Genomic DNA, 18,046 nt, shown 5'->3' with positions numbered 1-18,046 from the left:
GCGCGCTGCCCCGCCCGCCGCCTCGGCCTTCCCTGCCCGAGCCACGCTCGTGTCGGCGACAAACAACGCTGCTTCAACCAGAAAGGGTTTATTAATTAAAACATGAGTTAATACATTACAAAAAAGAGAGAAATCTTTTAAAAATTGTGCATTACATCACGCTTACAGTCAGTAGTAAATCATATTTGCACCGTTTAACAGGAACTTTAATTTTTTTAGAGGCACTCCCGATATTGATGAAGAATAAGGCACTTAGGGAGATCTTTTTGTTGGCTGCTGCTCAAAGCTGCAATACCACTGCGCATCATACCAATATATCGCCACTATTCATTATGTAAATGTTCTAATTATCTCGTGTCCTTATTAGCAGCAACGACAATTAAGAGTTCCCACCTCCTATATAATATGTAAACATTAAAAAATAATTAACAGTTCAGGAAAAAAATAACTGCACTCAGTGCTCTAACTGTTGAGTTATGCAAACACGCTATCACTTAATAACAGGATCAGGGTATTTTTGAAGACATTTAGGGCTTTATATTCATAGAGCTGGTGAAGTCCAAATTAAGATTAAAAAGCCCCAGCTAAAAATGCATATGCATATACACATGAAATCAAATGAGGTTTCTGCTACATAAACCAGTAGCAATCAGAGATTGGTTTCATAGGAAAAGTTAAATTTTCTTGTTCACTGAAACATGGTTCCTTTGTTCAGTTTACATTCACTGATTAAAATTGAAGGACTGTAATATTAAGACAATAGCTTCGGTTCTCCAGCTGGTAAATTACTTGGAACTTGAGTTACACACTTGAACAATTGCCAGATACCTGACTACTTAGTCTATTTTCTTATAAAGAAGAATTTACAGTTCATTGAACTCCTCTATTTAAGGAGCTTTTGTATCACAAAATAGTTCAATCTGAGAAAAAGAAATATATATGAAATACATTTTCATAGAATCATATATATCTGAAAATAGTTTTCTTTAAATTTAGGCCCCATATCAAAAATATTTTGAACGAGAAAAATTTAAAAGGCACTTGAGGAAATCCAGAAATAGGAAGAAAAAAAAACCAAAAAAAAACATTCTTAGTTTTGAAAGAATTTCTGGCATTGATCTTACCATAGAAGAAGAAACTACAATCAACAAGTACTCTAATGGGTCTTTCACAGATGATCCTCTTGCTAATAAAGAATAGTTTCCAATGACTCTTACAATAATGCCTTATTAATCATAATCTAAAGAAAGATATTTCTAATATAATAGGATAGTTTCATTTGTGTCCCCTGTGCCTATATACTATCCCAATACCCTAAAGATTACAAAACAACTGAAGTTACGATTTCTAACTACCTGAGATGAAAGCATTTTTTATAGATTCATTTATAGGAAAATTCATATGGAATGCTTAAATATATAGTGCTTATGCAAAAGCAAAACTGAGTTAAGAACTGGGTAAAGCAGTTGGTGTACTAACAGATTTTAGGAAAAAGATGAGAGAGTAAAATAATGGTTGAGATTACTAAATACAGGGGATTATAGCATAATACTGCTGTGTAGTGAGTGATAACTTGTACACATGCAGTATTCATATGCCAACAATGCGCCTTCAAAACAAAACAAAAACCTGTTTTCAGTAAGTACGGAGATCTTTTTTTTTTAGTACCCCTAGATAAATGAAGATATAGTCTCAATGGAAATTAAAAATAATTTCTTTCAGTGTCTAGCAGCAAACAGACTGGCAAGTTGTCAGCTACTGTACTGAAAATAGAATGACGATACCAAGCATCTCCTATGCTGAAGTCCAGTGACCTCAAAGCACCCTTAAAACATACAACAGATATTTCTAAAGTTCAGATCTGCAAAGGATAACCTACTTTACCCCCTGAAACAAACAGATAATGCAAACAGCTGAAAACTTTTGACCTCTGTAGTCTTCCACTCCAGGGATTAAAGGATAATAATCTGAGTTGTTTATAGTTGTAGACAGTATGACTTTGAAGAAAGAAAATAAGAATTTTCAAGGTTATTGACTCTTACCAGTTCCTTCCCCTGATTCACACTGTCCTTTGAAGGATACATACATGGTGTTCTCTCTGTAAAACTTGAAGACTACCCAGTTAATTAGCACAAAAAGGGAAGCTGCACAAGCAGCACAAAGAGTAACACAAATGTCTCACTATTCATGACTAATTTCCAATTTGACACAAACTAACAAAACAGCATTTTTCCCTGAGAATCAATCCAAAAAGCAGCCTCTTCACTCTTTGTAAATTTGCCCCATAGTTTTGTTTCTGCAACAAACTACTCCACCCTATTCACAGTCTGTTCTTTGTTTTGCATCCTACTGTCTTGACAAGCCTAGGTACAAGAGCTAAGCATAAGGTTCTGCACTGCATTATTACAGATGAGTCGTCTCCAAAGACCCAACAGCAGCAGTATCAATCTCACGTCTAATGCACGCTTCAGCTTTCTGGCATACAAGTTACTCAATTACAAACAGTGCAACAAATATGTAATATTCATTAATCTCTTCAGACATACAAACTGATACACTCCAGTTAGTATAGAAGTGCAGCCAATATAACATTCAGTGAGTGCCCTGCAAAGACATACTAATTTCATTCACAATGGAAGTTTTCGTATTAAACTTATTTCCAATTCCAGTGTTCAAGAATTGATAAAATACTGTATCAAGGTTATTCCCAGGCAACCAGAGAAATGCTTTGAAGATAATCTGAAGATGCCATTATGAAGTCAGTCCATTCCTTGGCCAGCTCTTCAAAGGAGACTTCCTCTCCCCCATACTCCTGTGGGAGAATGCTGATGGGGAAGTGCTCTGTCAGACTCTGCAAGTAGTTATTTCCATGCATGTACACCTAAACCAAAATATTAAAAACATTTACTTAGGTATGAATGCCAGCCTATTGAGTGAGAACAGGCAGCAAAGCATCTCAGTGCAAGAGCTGAACCCACCAGCTTGGTTTAACTGTGTTTGTTCATAATGAGTTCCTTAAAAGGAGGAACTGCCCTTGTGAGTTTCTCCTAGGTGCTCAAACTCTGTCCTGCTCTGAATCTGAAGGCTGTGAAGGATGGACTACAACCTGAGAACTGCATCTTATGTAACTGTGAGCACAGAAGCCAAAACTAACTATACACTTGTTCCAGACTGTTTCAGCAATGCTGATGAGGTACACGCTACACGCAAACTGCAAAAATGAGCTAAATCATGGGAAGACTCGTGTTTTGTTCTGTCATGATATCTTACACTTGCCCTTCTGTCATTTCCAAGAAAAGAGCCGTATCTGGCTCATGGCCATTACTATCTGGTCCTGCCACACGTATTGAAAAACAAGATCATGTAGTATGTATGTGGGTTCAGACAGGTGTCAAGGAAGATACTCAACAGAATCTATGCATCAGTCCTTATCTTTCAGTTCCAACTGGAATTAGACTCTGGACTACTTCTCCACTATAACCCTTGCAATACTGTAGGTTTGGTTCTTCTTCCCTTGCTTTATTGTAGCTATTTTGAAGCCTTGTTCATTACTTCCAGTCTGATACTTTTCTAGGATCTAGTGTCCTGGCATGCAGTGGCTATTGCAAATGCCCAAGATCCACGTGCTGAGAAAAGGAGGCTTCAGAATGGGAATAACAATAGGCAGGGCTGCTTATTTTGTACATAAATCCTGCTGTTGCCACTTCACTTTTGTGCCAGCTGAAAATTTCAATATTTTTCCTATGCTGCAATAAACCATAGTCCTTGGCATGCTTTTGCATTTCAAATATAAATCTATTTGCAGATCTATAACTGCAAAACTATTTAAAGCAGTGAAGGAGCTATTTGGAAAAAAACTTAGAAATTAAGTCTGACCAATTTTTGATGCATAAATGCCTCTGGAGGTCTGTAAGAGCTAAACAATTGTCTTCTACTAATTCTGCACAACTTTGACCAAAAAACACTGTCCAGTAATCATTTTTCTCTATCACTTATAGGCAGAATACTGGGAAATCCAGGACCTATTTCTTTCTAGTTCTACAGAAGAATTATTATGTGGCCTTAAGCAAATTATTTAACCTCTTTGTGTCACAGTGTTTTTTATCTTTAGAGTAGTGATAACAGCACCACTTGCAACTCTCATGTTATAAATAACTGTAAATGCTTTACTGTTAGATCCTGGAGGTCTGTATGGCACTAACAAACAAAAATGATTTATGCTCTTCAGTACCCAGGAGTAGCAGAGCCTAAGGAAAGTGCTGCAGATTGTCATATAAAGGCTTTGTGGCAGAAAGAAATATTTGTGTGCACTCACCCGTTGCTTTATTTTTTCAGTGAGAAAAGGCTTAATTAGAGCGAAGACTGGGTGGAAGAATAAAGGCTCATTAATCAAGTGGATACCTCGAACTTTCAGTGGAAAGGAATCCTGTCAGCGTACATGGAAAACAGAATAAGAAAAAGAAAATATTATTGAAACGCCTCTATTACTAAGGGCAAGCCTATAAAAACTGTCTAGTCCATAGGTTAAAGTATTTCTTCTGACCTGGCCAATTCCTGCATTTTGCAGTGTTCCAGTAGTGTAAATTAAGAAACATTTAGAAAAATTATATCTTGTTCCTCCCATTAGAGGGAAAAATCTCACCATTTTTTCCATCTCATTATGAGCTGAGATTGAATATTAAAAACAAACAAACAAAGCAGAAAACTATCACCAAATTGCATATAAATATTGCACACAAACCTTGTGCTCAGCCTTTCTTCTGAAGTACAATTTTTTACAAAATTCTGCTAGTAATTTACAAAAAAGCTATCTAGCTATGTGCTTTTATTGTCAATTTACAGCCTGAAGGATAATATGAAAATATATATAAACTACTGAAGATACTAACTTTAAGTTAAATAAGTTATCTTTATAATTTAGAGATAAGCCTTGAAATTACTAGGAATTTGGCCTAGCCAGAAGTTCAGCTTTACAACAAGATTATTGTTTTAATGAAATTTAAAAACATCTGCTATATACCCTTTATAATATAAACCAACTTGGACTCTACTTGCATTCATTTAAAAGTTCCATATCTTTGAAATTTAAAAGAAAATACGGCAGTGCTCAAAACAAGCTTTGTGCAATGGGGAAAGGGCAGCTTCCCTTCATATCCCACCTGATACTATCTCTGAACCAGATGTTTTCTACTTATTAAAATGGTACTTCCCAGAAACATATCTCCTCACTAGTTCATTACGTCTAAGGAAGAAAAAACCCAAAGCCAACACATTTCTTTAGTGCCCCTCCTTTTATGTTTTAATGTATGATAAAGACCTTAAAATTATCAGCTTGCTTACTTAATGTTATTATGGGTTATCATTTATTTAAAGTCTACTATCATGATTTTCACATTTTTCTGCCTGGGATAACATATTTTTCATGATAATGTCACTTACTATTCATACTATTGTTTCCATTCCTTAGTACATACTTCCTTTCTATTAACTTCTGTTTCTTGATACATTATAGTAATTTACAAGACACATTTCTTGAGTAAAACACAGGGTTAAGACTAAGGTTTCTTGACTTTTACATATAAGCATATTGTGGAATGCATTAAGCATGTCCTGGGGTGCATCAGGCACAGCATCTCCAGCCAGGCAAAGGACGGCATTGTCCCACTCTGCTCTGCACTGGGGTGGCCTCACCTTTGGGTATCATAATACAAAATAGGCATTAAGATGTTAGCTTCAAATGAGGGCCAGGAGGATGGTGAAGAGTCTGGAGGGGAAGTCGTGTGAGGAGTGGCTGAGGTCACTTGGTCTGTTCAGCCTGGAGAAGATAAGACTGAGGAGAAAACTCATCACAGTCTGCAATTTCCTTGTGAGGGGAAGAGGAGGGGAAGATCACTCTCCTGACTAGAGACAGGACCCAAGGGAAGGGCCTGAAGTTGTGTCAGAGGAAGCTTATATTGGATACGTTGAAAAAGTTCTTCACCCAGAGGGTGGCTGGGCACTGGAACAGACTCCCCAGGGAAGTGATCACAGCTCCAAGCCTGACAGAGTTCAAGTGTTTGGATAATGCTCTCAGCCACATGGTGTGACTCTTGGGGTGTCCTGCGTAATGCCAGGTCTTGATGATTCTGATGAGTCCCTTACTTTACATATTCTATGGTTCTATGATATTGAACAACAATAACAATCTCTAGATAAAATTTACAAGCCTAGTTAAAAGTGAGGAAAGTAATCAGGAGACGAAAAAAAAAAAAAGAATTCTCTCTCTTCTGAGAAAAGGAAAAGAACACTAGAAACATACAATTTTTAATTGAACAAATCAGAAATAGGTCAAGATGTAAACATCATAGTCAAAGAATTTCCTGGTTTGAGATAATGGATTGAAACGTTTAGATGTACTTGCAAATCCTATTCTGCTTCCTTTCTGCTCTATTTCAAGATTAAAAAAATTACCAGCAATCTGTTTACTACCTCAGAAATCAACTGAAACACTCTCACTAGTCCTGTTTTTGTGAGATCTAACCCAAGATTGCATAACACCAAGAGTTCTCATTCTAGATGCAAAAAGTTGGGAATACCTAATGGTTTCAATAAAGTTTTACAGTAGATACCATAAAGGAAGAACATCTGAAGTTCTGATGATATTAATTCAATGACTAAGCTTTGATTTAATCTCAGATATGAACCTTACCAAATCAGAGCAAGGGATTATCTCCCTGGCTCATTTCCACATCACAGGCTAACAGTTTTATTATTACCGACTTTCAACATAACTTCTAAAAGGAAAATAAGATTACAGGACTACACAGTAGCTTGCCTGTCAATTCTTTGTCCCCTTTTTTCTTTAATTATTTTTCCTCTCAAATCCAGTGGCAAAGTTCAACTGAATTTGGCAGAAAGTAATAAGCTGTAAAGCCAGTAAAGTCCTGAAAAGTTTTGTGGAAAACAGGAGCTGAGGTAGCAGTGATTTGCACAAAACAATGCTCATGTTTTGGGGAAGAAAGCAAGCAGAACATAAACCTTATACATTCTGTTGTTAGTAGATGGAAGTTCACATAAGCATCATCCATACTGGTAACAAGTTAGGAGTGCTTGCTCTTAATTGCTCATAGTGCATTCTATTTTTAATATTTTCTGAGCCAGTGCAGTGGTTATTATTTGTCAAACTACCACAGCCAGGAATAAATGCTTTATATATGGAGATAATGCACAGAAGAATGGAAGAGAAGAGATGAAACAAGATAACAAACAGATCTTTCCAAAACAGGGCTTCATTTGCTTTCCAGTCACGAAATTCCTGTATTTTAACAGGTTGGTGGAGCTCTTAAAAAATACCAGAAGTTAGAGTGCATTTATTGTTATAGAAGAATAAACTTGAAGTAAAATCCAGCACAACTTGTAATGGATTTAGGATTTTGTTCTTAGTTGCATAGTGTGAGAAGGCCAACAGAAGGAAAATTTACTGTAGCTTGCAAGAGATGAAAAACTGGAAGTCATAGCAATGAAGCTGCATAAAGCATTATGTCATACTTACTGTAAGAACAGCAGCAATTTTCTTGGCCACTGCTGGACTGATTTGAAAAGCATGAGCAAATCTCCACCCTTGAAGGTCAAAGATGGCTTTGACTCCATTTCGCTGCGTCTCGATCTCCTTTACAATGAGTTCAGATGTGATGAGACTTACACGAAACACATCGTATGCTGTAAATAAACTGGGATCCCATTGTCCTGAAGAGAAAATTGATTACCCTGCATTACCGTGAGAAAACCCCATACATCTGCACCTTTTCTTTCTACAGCTTCTAATGTGCTTCTCAGGAACAAGAATTAACCAGTAAGAACAAAGTTCCTGAGATAAATTGTTCTGCCAGGGCATAAGTTACTTTGTGTTCCTGCTCTCCCACTCGTCTTTGATGGTCTCTTAGTAGATGGTACTATGTAATGCAGCATGTTCTACAAGGTACAATTCAGTAATAGTCATGCTAGCAGAAGCTTCAGATCATCAATCCAATCAATATCACTGTTCTTCAGCACTAATTCCATGATTCTGGCATGATTCTGTGAATCTCATTTTTTTTCTGAGGCCTGAGTGAAAAATTGCATGGGATAAGCCTTAACCCTAGATGAAAGCTTTAGAGGGCACAACTGTCTACTAGACCAGCTGATAATAAGACAATTCTTTGAAAATTGGCAAAACTAAAGCCTCTGTCCAAAACAAGCATAAAGAGATAGGTTGTTCATTTATTTTTTTTACTAAAGCATCTTCCAAGTGTTGTTAACTAGGGCTCTTTGGCTATAAGTAAACAGTGAAAACCTGGTGAACTGCTCATCCAAGCCTAAACTGAATGCTGATACATGACTAGGTGTACACCTTTCTGTTCTCCCCACTCTGTGCTGCATCTGCATCAGTCTTAGCCCATGGCTTTGACAATTTTCATGAAGTCAAATTATTTTTGGGACACTCAGAGCCAGAAAAAATAATCTTACAAGTTTTAACCTTCAAGATTCTTTTGATGCAACAAGAATTTCAGTAAAAAGAAAATTAAGTTCTTCATGAGGGATTGTACAGCTTTAGCCATACCAATATATAAGTAAAATGATTTAACTGTTACAGCTCAGTAAATTCACTTTTATGTTAATGTAAATGAACAAAACAAGCAAGCAAGCAACATAAATATATTACCTTTCTAGTTAAGGTATTTTGATATGATCTAGTTTTATCAACCCCTGCAGTTGTACCCATAAAATATTTTTGGTTTGCTGCTGGAATGGTGATAATTAAAAAATAAACAAACCAATAATCAAAACAAATCAAACAAACAAAACCCAAAAATTTCAGTGTCGGAATGAGATGTGAAACTGTTCCAAGCAATTTTGTCACTCACCAATTCTGTATATTAGAACTTTGCTTCCATGTGGGTCTCTTGACCTTAGGACTCCATGATAGCCAGCTTGCAAAAGACCAAGAACAGAAGATGGTTGTAAATCTGCGCTTATTTCTGGGCATTCAATTCTCCACTTCTGATAATTCTTCAATAACTGGAAAAAAAAATATTAATGTGAATGTCAGGTAACCATCAGCTATTATAGGAAGAGCACAGTTAAAAATATGTTTTCCAAATGTGGTCACAGGTTTAATTAATTAAATTAGATATAGTTTAATTGTATATTTTAACCAAATCACTCCTAGAAACAGAAGGTTGCTATATTGGATCAAGTGAGTAAATTGCCATGATGAATTTAGAACACAGTCAAATCATTAATGGACTGCAGTTGTCATTTTGTGCCAGAAAAGAAGACTGAATGTACTATAAGCCTGTAGTTTCTATGTAAAATGAATCTAAACTCCATTTTTTCTGCTCAGGTTACCTTTAGGATTGTTCATTTTGCTACTGCATCAGATTCATTCAGGATTTTTTTTTAAATTTAGACATGCAAAATTTTATGGAGGAACATTCTCCTTCACTCACTCACTCACTCACTCCTTTTTACACAGTCATCAATAATTCCAGTTCACTATTTGAAACAGGTATGCTCATCAGCATATCCAAAAACATCTTTGAGGTCCCTTCTACCCCTCTGAAATGAGAGAATATGACAAAATAGTGGGTCCATTACACACTTGGCAATTTCCCTCCCACAGAGTGGAAATAATGAGAACCTATTTTGGCTAAAACAGAGATCCCCCCTCTGTTGTCAGGGATTTGGTCACCCTGGTTCCCAAGGCCAGGAGGCAGCACCATAACCAGTATTTCTGAGGCACAGGAGGAGCTGTGGCTAGGGCCAGGGACTAATGCTAGGGAAGAGGCAATTCAAGGTGTTCCTTCATGAAGTAACATCTGTGTTGAGGAATTACAGGCAGCACTGTGAAAGGTCATCTTAGAGATGGATCGTGAAAAATTAAATTGGTGATGAAGTCTAATGCAGTCTAAATAATCTAATCCAATCTAATCCAAGTCTAATTACTGTTTTTCCTTTAATATTAATTAAGTGGTTGTGGGGGAAATGAACTACGCCCTGCAACTAAAATTTATCTAAGAAATTTTGCATGAGTAGAAAGCTATGCAAGGCTGTCTTTAAAAATGTATCCTCTCAGCTCATCAAGTGAAATTTGCCTCTGCTGTATCACCTCTGCTAAATTCTCTGTCACCAAGTTTGGAAAGTAGAGAGATAGCTATTACAAGTAATTCACATTTTGTTTTAATTTCCTCAATGGTTATGACTTGGAGGTCTAACCCAAGACCTTCAAAGTATCTAAGAGAATCAGAATTTTTCAGTACCCTGTTTTACAATGAACCAAAATGTAGCTTTAAATCTTAAAGGAAACCTGCACAGCCTAGCTTTTAAAATTATTTCTATATTTCATCTAACAGGAAAACTCAATCTGATCTTCAGCATGGTTTCACAAATTGTGTTCACTGCACTGAAAACATCAAAGTCTTTTATGTCCTATGATTTATATTAACAGAAATTATTTTTTACCTTTATCAATTACTCTGTATTTCGCAACAGAAATTCTAAAGTTAGAAGAGCTGTCAGGTCCAACTAATAGAATAACTTTAAAAAATTTACAAATTTCTTGTATCTTTGCAAGTGTAATTTTCTTCAGCATTTTCATTGGAAGAATAACCAGAAGGATCTTCAGTAAAACTGAATTCATCCCTACAGACTCTTAGAGGGAGACCTGAAACTCACCATCTTGTAGCTCAGAGCATGCTCCTGTCAGATAGTCTTCTCTCTTACCCTTCCCTCTACTTCCAAGTTCCTTGTATCATTTTACATAAAACATACTTTTTCTTCAGCTAAATGCTTTTCTGCTCAGATTAAAGTCTTGAGTGATTTTGTAGGTCTCTCAAATGAATTGCCATGAGGAAATCATTTATAAAACATTATTGTTTGTCAGCAAAATTCACATAAATATATATGGTAGGCTGGTCAGAAATTAGCTTTATTTTTTTATGGAAATAGACTTTATAAATATGTATTTAGAGCCAAAAAAAATTTTAAAAATTGATACACCATGCTAGAATCCCACTTGATTTGGCAGTGAAAAAAAAAAAAAAAAAGTATAAAAGCCTCATCTTAAACCAGCACCATAGAAAGAAACATTTAACCATTAGGAGAATTTTATTAGAAGTCTCTTGACTGCATTCAATCAGTTTTAGCCTAGGTTAATTTTAAAACTAACAAACAAACAAGGTGAGGGGCAAAGAGGGAGGAAGTAGGGAAAGTAAGCTAATTTCTGGAACAGAAGTTCACTATAATTGCAAAGATAGGCCTGAGGTACTTGATTGAGGTACTCTGATTATCTCACTCTGGCAATACTTGACTGTCTACAAAGGGCACTGCTCGATCAGTCCCAACTGCTTTGTGCCAGACAGCAATGTCAACATGTTTTTTCCTTGGTCTTTCCAAAACAGACTCTGAAATAGCAGCAAAATACAAAACCACCCTGAAAAACAACTAAGCAAACATCTGTAGCTTTGTCATTTGTCACTTTTCTTCTAAAAATCTGTGGTACCACAACTTCATGAACATATATATTTTAAACACCTCTTTGAAGAACTCCGTACCAAAATAAAGATGAGAATAAAAGTGATGCATTAATTCAATATCCTAAATAATCCTGTCTAATCAATACACTTAGTTTCTCATTTTTGTGATATTTACATTTTTGAAGCTGGAAAAAACAAGGATTTAAACACAAAAACTCATGAAATTTTTTTCAAGTATGATTTTTTTTTCCCAGCAGTGAAAAACATAGATGTTGCATCTAATAGTCAGTTTGGATATAGATGATAAAGATAGATATCTATAGATGGATATAGATGAAACAACAATCTCAGAAAAAACAGATGCGTTCATTACCCAGTATAAAAAATGGCTCATGCACTTAACAACAAAAAAACATCTCAATGTATAATTATCTGTGTTTACAAACTGAAGAACCTACTTAGCATCTGAAAATAGATGCAAGATAACTTGATAAAGGGGAGAAAGCTGGATGAAAAACTCCAGTGTCTGGAGTTACGCATTAATTAAGAGTTCTTTCCCCTGATGTCTGTTGGGGATAGTTCCAGATTTCTGAATGTTAGAGATTACAAAGTTACCAATTAAACCAAGATTCATGTCCTACAAACCAAAGTGAACTTAGTACTTCACTTAGAAGCAAAAGAACTAGAAAACACTGTGCTTGTTAGAGAAACTAATGCATCTGTATATGTAAATTAATGATAGCTGTCTTGATTAATAACTATTTATTTATATTAACGTGGATGATAGGCAGAATTAGGGCTCTGTTGTGTCAGAAGTTGTACCAATGCACACAAGGCTTGGGAAAAAATATGTTTTCTAATGGCATTCTTTGCAGGAGAAACCACAGCTCAAATTTCAGCATATAAACCTTTGTGCATACGTATTTTATATTTATTTTTATATAGGTGCGTACAAACATACCCAGAATTTAAACATACAATATACACAGACCAAGAATTTAAAATATTTTATAGAGACACAGAGCTTTCCCAATTCCTCATGCATTACCTCTTTGTCACCGGAAAAAGACTGGCATGTGCTGGCTTAGCACAAAGGGAACCCTGGCTGACTGATTTGTGTTTCCTCAAGAGTCAGCTCAGAGAGCTCATAAGGGCTCTTCCATCCTTTTCAAGGAATTCCTCCATATTGATGGAAGAAAAGCAGCCAATTAACTGATTTTAACTTAGCATTTATGTTTGAGTGATGTGAAGATCCTCAGAGATAATGTCTGAGACTCAGCAGTGTGTTTGACACTGCAGAAAACAACACTTGTACAGCACGGGCATCCTAAGTGACTTACTTGCAGCAGAACACACTAGGAAATTCTCATTCCTCCTTAAGTCAAATGCAGAGCAAAACCAAAATCTGGCTATATGCCTTGGTATCAACCAGAACTCCTAAAAGGACCCTTGAGAGTTTTCAGTGCCACAAAAGTGATGCTTACAATAGTATGTTATACTTTTGCATAGAGTTTCAATGCCAAACATTTTCCTTCTGTTCCCCAGAACATAATCTACAAATCTACAGAATATACAGAACAAATCCCCAGAGTATAATCTATTTCAGGTACAAAAAGACAGCATTCCAAAGTCACTGAGAGCCAGGCCTATACAAGAGTTATAGGATGTAATGCATAATAAAACAGGAAGAAACATTTATGTCCAAATGAAGATGCTAGTTCTCCAGATTTCACATGTCACTAATGAATCCAAGTGACAGTGGTTTTGATGGTAACAATGAAGTCAAACATACAGACCTAGCTGGTACATTCAAAAAGAGGCAGACAATGATCTCTGTGGTGACCAGTGACAAAACATGAGGGAATGGCCTGAAGTCGTGTCAGGGGTTTGGGCTGGCTGTTAGAAAAAGGTTCTTCACCCAAAGGGTGGTTGGGCACTGGAATGGGCTCCCCAGGGAAGTGGTCACATCCCCAAGCCTGACAAGCAAGAAGTGTTTGGACAGTGCTCTCAGGCACATGGTGTGACTTTTGGGGTGTCTGTGCAGGGCCAGGAACTGGACTTTAATGATCCTTATGGGTCCCTTCCAACTCAGTAGATTCTGTGATTCTGTGAGAATAGTCTGCTACTGAACTTGACTGAATAATCACCATCTTCAAGAAATTAAGATAGTTTTATCTTTTCCTTGAGTCCTTCAATTCCAGATACCTGTTTCAGCCCTGGATTTTCTTCTAGCATGAGAGATACCAATATATCAGTAATTAAAAGCAAGTCTGGAACTATCATAGGAAAAATAGAAAAAAATGCTGTTAAGAGTCACCATAAAAGATTTAGAAATTGACTGTCTTGACACAATCTACCTGATTATTCTTTTCTGAAGCATTTCTAAATGTTGATAATTAGATAAATCTGTGTCAATTATTAACCAGAAATGCATCAATAAAATATCTGGTCAGTTGCCAAACTCTTGATTCATAGTTAAGGCCTTAGCCCATATTAAGATGCTGGACAACCTTTGCTTACATGCATTGACAGGGCCATGAACTTTGATTATCCCTTAGGTGCTCTAAAAGTACATGGGATTTATACAGTACATGGAAGCCCAGTGGGCAAAGACAGTCTTATCAGCCTGAACTCCAAACCAAGAGACAACATCAAATCAGGACAGGAGGGAAGAGCCACTCTCTGGAGCGATGGCAGAAGAGCTCTGTCTGGGACGAAGTACTAACATAACTTGTGCATGAAGTCACACTTGGGTTAGATAAATATACAACTTATGATCATGACAGATTTTTGCACAATAATTCTCTTTGGCCTTGATATACCAATTGCAATAAACACATTCCTGTGGTGAAAAAAAACAACAAAAAAACCCCAAAAAAACCTGCTTCTGTTATTCTTCCCATATTGTAAGAGAAGTATTCTAGAAAATGGTATCAACACTTGGAGAACTGAAATTCTGGACAGAAACATTATACACAGGTTGGTTTTGAACATCATAATCCCTTAATTCAAAGGAAGGTTTGAAATTCAGAAACTTTGCAGCCTGTGGAGACCCAGAAAATCTAAAGAGGTTTTAAAAAGAATTTTTCAAAGAAGGTCCCCTGTGTAAAGTACCGATTCTCAAGAGTAATACAGAAAATTTGCTACTCCATATACTCCCATCTCAAAAACCAGTCTGGATTCTACACTCCCAAAGATTAGTTCTACCTACAACACACCTCACAATCCCATCAAAGTGCAAAAACATATGGGCGAAATTCAGAAGTGCCACATTCCCGTCTATAGGATCACCAGCAAGAACCAATTGCAATACAATTGGTGGATTTTCAGAAGTCCATATGTCCTCATCAAGCCCTGCATTTTGGAACCAAGGAACACAGGAAAATAAAATGGTTTTTGTGGGGAAAGAAAAAAAAAAGGTATGGTCTTATAATTGTTAGTGCACAGCTTTGATATAATCTCACAAACTTCAAGTAAAAGTAAAATACATAAAACCTAAACGAATCTGACTTGACTCCTTGGTTCTTCTGCTGAGGAGGAAAGGTTTAGAGCTATGCTGCAAATCTCATAAGTCAAATGAAAACAACAAAAATATAATTTTTAAAGCTACTTATGATTAAGGGCCTAATTCAACTTCTCAGTTTCCTGTTTTTAGCTATCTTGATCCTGCAATACATCCGTATGCAAACAATCTTCTCTTATGGTGACTAAACTTGGAAAAGCTACAGCCCAGAGAAGTCAGAACTAATAGGTGATGGCTGTTGGGCAATGCTGTACAATCAACATAAAATTCCATGGAAACACAGCTGTCAGTTGGCACACGTGAATCAGTGCCCTGGGAGGATTTGGAAATACTTTCTGTTCCAAAGGTTTAACGGTTGTCAATCTTCCTTTAAAAAAAATTATAAACTGATAACAATCTGTGCCTTATGATATTAAAAATATGCGTGCTCTGTGGCAAAAAGGCATACAAAAAGCCGGGAAAGTAGCGTAACTTAAAGCCTGCAAGGAGTGCTGCTATGGCTAAACTCCACGCAAAAAGCAAGTTTTTACTCATAGTTTAGAGTAATTAAAAATCTGTAGCGAAACTAGCACGGCTACTAGTAACCTGAGCCTGACAATCACGACAAAGGTGTTCTTTGAAAGATACTGTTTCCTAATCGGAGCTGTGACCTTGCTGCACTTACTGTATAAGCGGCGAGTGACTGTACCGGGCTTACCACAGCCTTTATGTTACCACACCGACACCGCACATTGATTCGGCGTCACGCCGAAGACAAGCAATTACTTACACTCTGGAAGTCCCGGCTCGGCCTCGCCCGAGCCAGCAGTGCGGGGCACTGACCCACCCTCAGCCCGTGCCCGCAGCCACAGCCCGAGCCGGCTGCTCCCCGTCCCGGCCGGGGCTGGCCACGGCCGCCGGGACCTGCCGCCGCCGCCCCCGCTCCTCACCCTCCAGGCCAGCTCCGGGTGGAAGTCTCGGGCGCGCAGGAACCGCACCAGGAAGGCATCGGAGAGGGGCTGCGGCCAGCGCTGGCCGGGCTCTGCCTCCGCCCGCCGCCGCAGCTCGGACACGGCAGCGAGCACCTGCGGAGAGTGGTCGGGCAGCTCATTGAGCTGCCCCGCGCCCGGCGGAGCCTGCGACATCTCCGCGGCACGGCCGAGCTCAGCCCCGCCAGCCCCGCTCCCCCTGAGAGCCCGGCCCGGCTGCCCCCGCCCCCGGCCCGCCTTTACCCCTGAGCGCCCGGCCCGGCTGCCCCCGCCCCCGGCCCGCTCCCCCTGAGCGCCCGGCCCGGCTGCCCCCGCCCCCGGCCCGCCTTTACCCCTGAGCGCCCGGCCCGGCTGCCCCCGCCCCCGGCCCGCCTTAACCCCTGAGCGCCCGGCCCGGCTGCCCCCGCCCCCGGCCCGCTCCTCCTGAGAGCCCGGCCCGGCTGCCCCCGCCCCCGGCCCGCCTTAACCCCTGAGCGCCCGGCCCGGCTGCCCCCGCCCCCGGCCCGCTCCCCCTGAGCGCCCGGCCCGGCTGCCCCCGCCCCCGGCCCGCTCCCCCTGAGAGCCCAGCCCGGCCCGGCTGCCCCCGCCCCCGGCCCGCCTTAACCCCTGAGCGCCCGCCCGGGCCCCGGGCACGGGAGCGGCAGGTGTGCCGCGTCCTCCGCCCTGCCTCTCCGCGGCTTGTGCTTCCCACTAACACGGACTTCACCGGGTCTTAGAATTTTACGCCTTAAGCCCATCTCCTGTTTTTCGCTCCCAGCCCCAAAAGTGAGCTGTATCCTCTCCCTCTGGAGGGCGAGCGGCGGCCCCACCGGGCAGGGAGACTCCCGACGCTGGTACTCGCGGCCCCCTGCTCAGGAGGCTCATCCCGGACCCCTGGGACGTGCTAAGGGTGGTGGCCTCCCCTTTTGGCGAAAATAATCCATCTTTAGACACTAAATCGCAAAAAGCTGCAACTTCATTGCAGCTGGGAAATGAAGTGCAAAGTGGGGATCGCTGCTGGTGTAAAACTGCCTTGGAGCACCTCATCCTTAACATGGATATGCAGTAATGAAAATGTATTCACTCTGCCAGGAAAAAGGGTGGTGAAATTGAATTCAACCTTTGTCCAACTTTGCTGCGCAACAGTGAGCTTGAGTATGAAAGGTAAAGAGTTCATTGCTATTATTAGTATTTTTAGTATAATCTTTTCCTTTTTTTAGGTTTCCTTTGAGATCTCTCTGGCCTACTTAAGCTAAAAGCTTTATTATCATTTAACATATAATTAAAAAGGCATACTTAGGCCTAGTGAAAAGGTTTACAAAACTTTGTTCCAGGTTACTTCCCCTTTTCTGTCTTTCTACAGTTAATACTTACTTCTTGATCAGACCCTTGTACACTACAGGTATCCCCCTCAGCCTTACAAATGTAAAAAAAAAAATAAAATCTGCCTAGCTAAATGCAGATTAAATGTAGATAGGTAAAGAGTGGAAGGAGGAGGTGTTTTGCAAAAAAAAAAAAACAAAACAAACCACACACACACAAAAACCCCCTACAAACAAACAAAAAACCCAAACTAAACAACAACAAAACCAAAAAAAACCCACGAAAAAACCCAAACAAAAACAAATCACACCAACCCTCCAAAAAAAACCTTGAGGGACTGACAAGGGACTACAACATTGCAGGGAGAAAACATTGAAGGAAAGGATAAAAACTGGGAAATGGGGTGTGCAGTCAAGAGTATTTAGATGTGAACATCTGGGCAAGGAGGTGTGAGGAAGTGTGGACTTACCCTGGGTCAAGAAGAAAAAGCAAGCTGGAAATAGAGCAAGAAACAGAGAGAACAGAACGTGGAGAGGACACTAACAACAGGTATAAAAAAACCTCATTTTGTTTCTGGACAGAGCTTCCATGGGAAAGATTTGCATGCAAATGTGTAACCCAACCATGGTGGTAGGACAAACAAAGCAGTATCACAGAAAGTTCATATAGTGATTTTAAGCACCCCTTCATAATTTTTGAGCCATAAAAAAAATTTGCATACATTTGCCATCTCAGAATCCTTCCAACTTAGTGCTTCATCT

General features: G+C 39.2%; 1 protein-coding gene across 2 annotated transcripts; it reads right to left on the bottom strand.

The window, feature by feature from the left end:
* Positions 1-72: 72 nt before the first annotated feature.
* TTPA (alpha tocopherol transfer protein) lies at positions 73-16,963 on the bottom strand. Of its 2 annotated transcripts, XM_086886965.1 has the most exons (6): positions 16,679-16,963; positions 15,945-16,079; positions 8,883-9,036; positions 7,532-7,725; positions 4,316-4,426; positions 73-2,881 (listed from the first exon to the last, which is right to left on the bottom strand). In XM_086886965.1, the coding sequence occupies exons 1-6, from the start codon at positions 16,718-16,720 to the stop codon at positions 2,702-2,704; spliced, it is 816 nt and encodes a 271-aa protein (XP_086743091.1). In that variant the 5' UTR covers positions 16,721-16,963; the 3' UTR covers positions 73-2,701. The 2 variants fall into 2 exon arrangements, with proteins under 2 accessions (XP_086743091.1, XP_086743088.1); XM_086886962.1 differs by lacking the exon at positions 16,679-16,963 and having other exon boundaries at positions 15,945-16,154.
* Positions 16,964-18,046: the final 1,083 nt, after the last annotated feature.

The sequence above is a fragment of the Cyanistes caeruleus genome, chromosome 1, assembly GCF_971803275.1.
Source record: "Cyanistes caeruleus chromosome 1, bCyaCae1.hap1.1, whole genome shotgun sequence".
Lineage (NCBI taxonomy): Eukaryota > Metazoa > Chordata > Aves > Passeriformes > Paridae > Cyanistes > Cyanistes caeruleus.
This window is presented reverse-complemented; position numbering and strand designations above follow the sequence as displayed.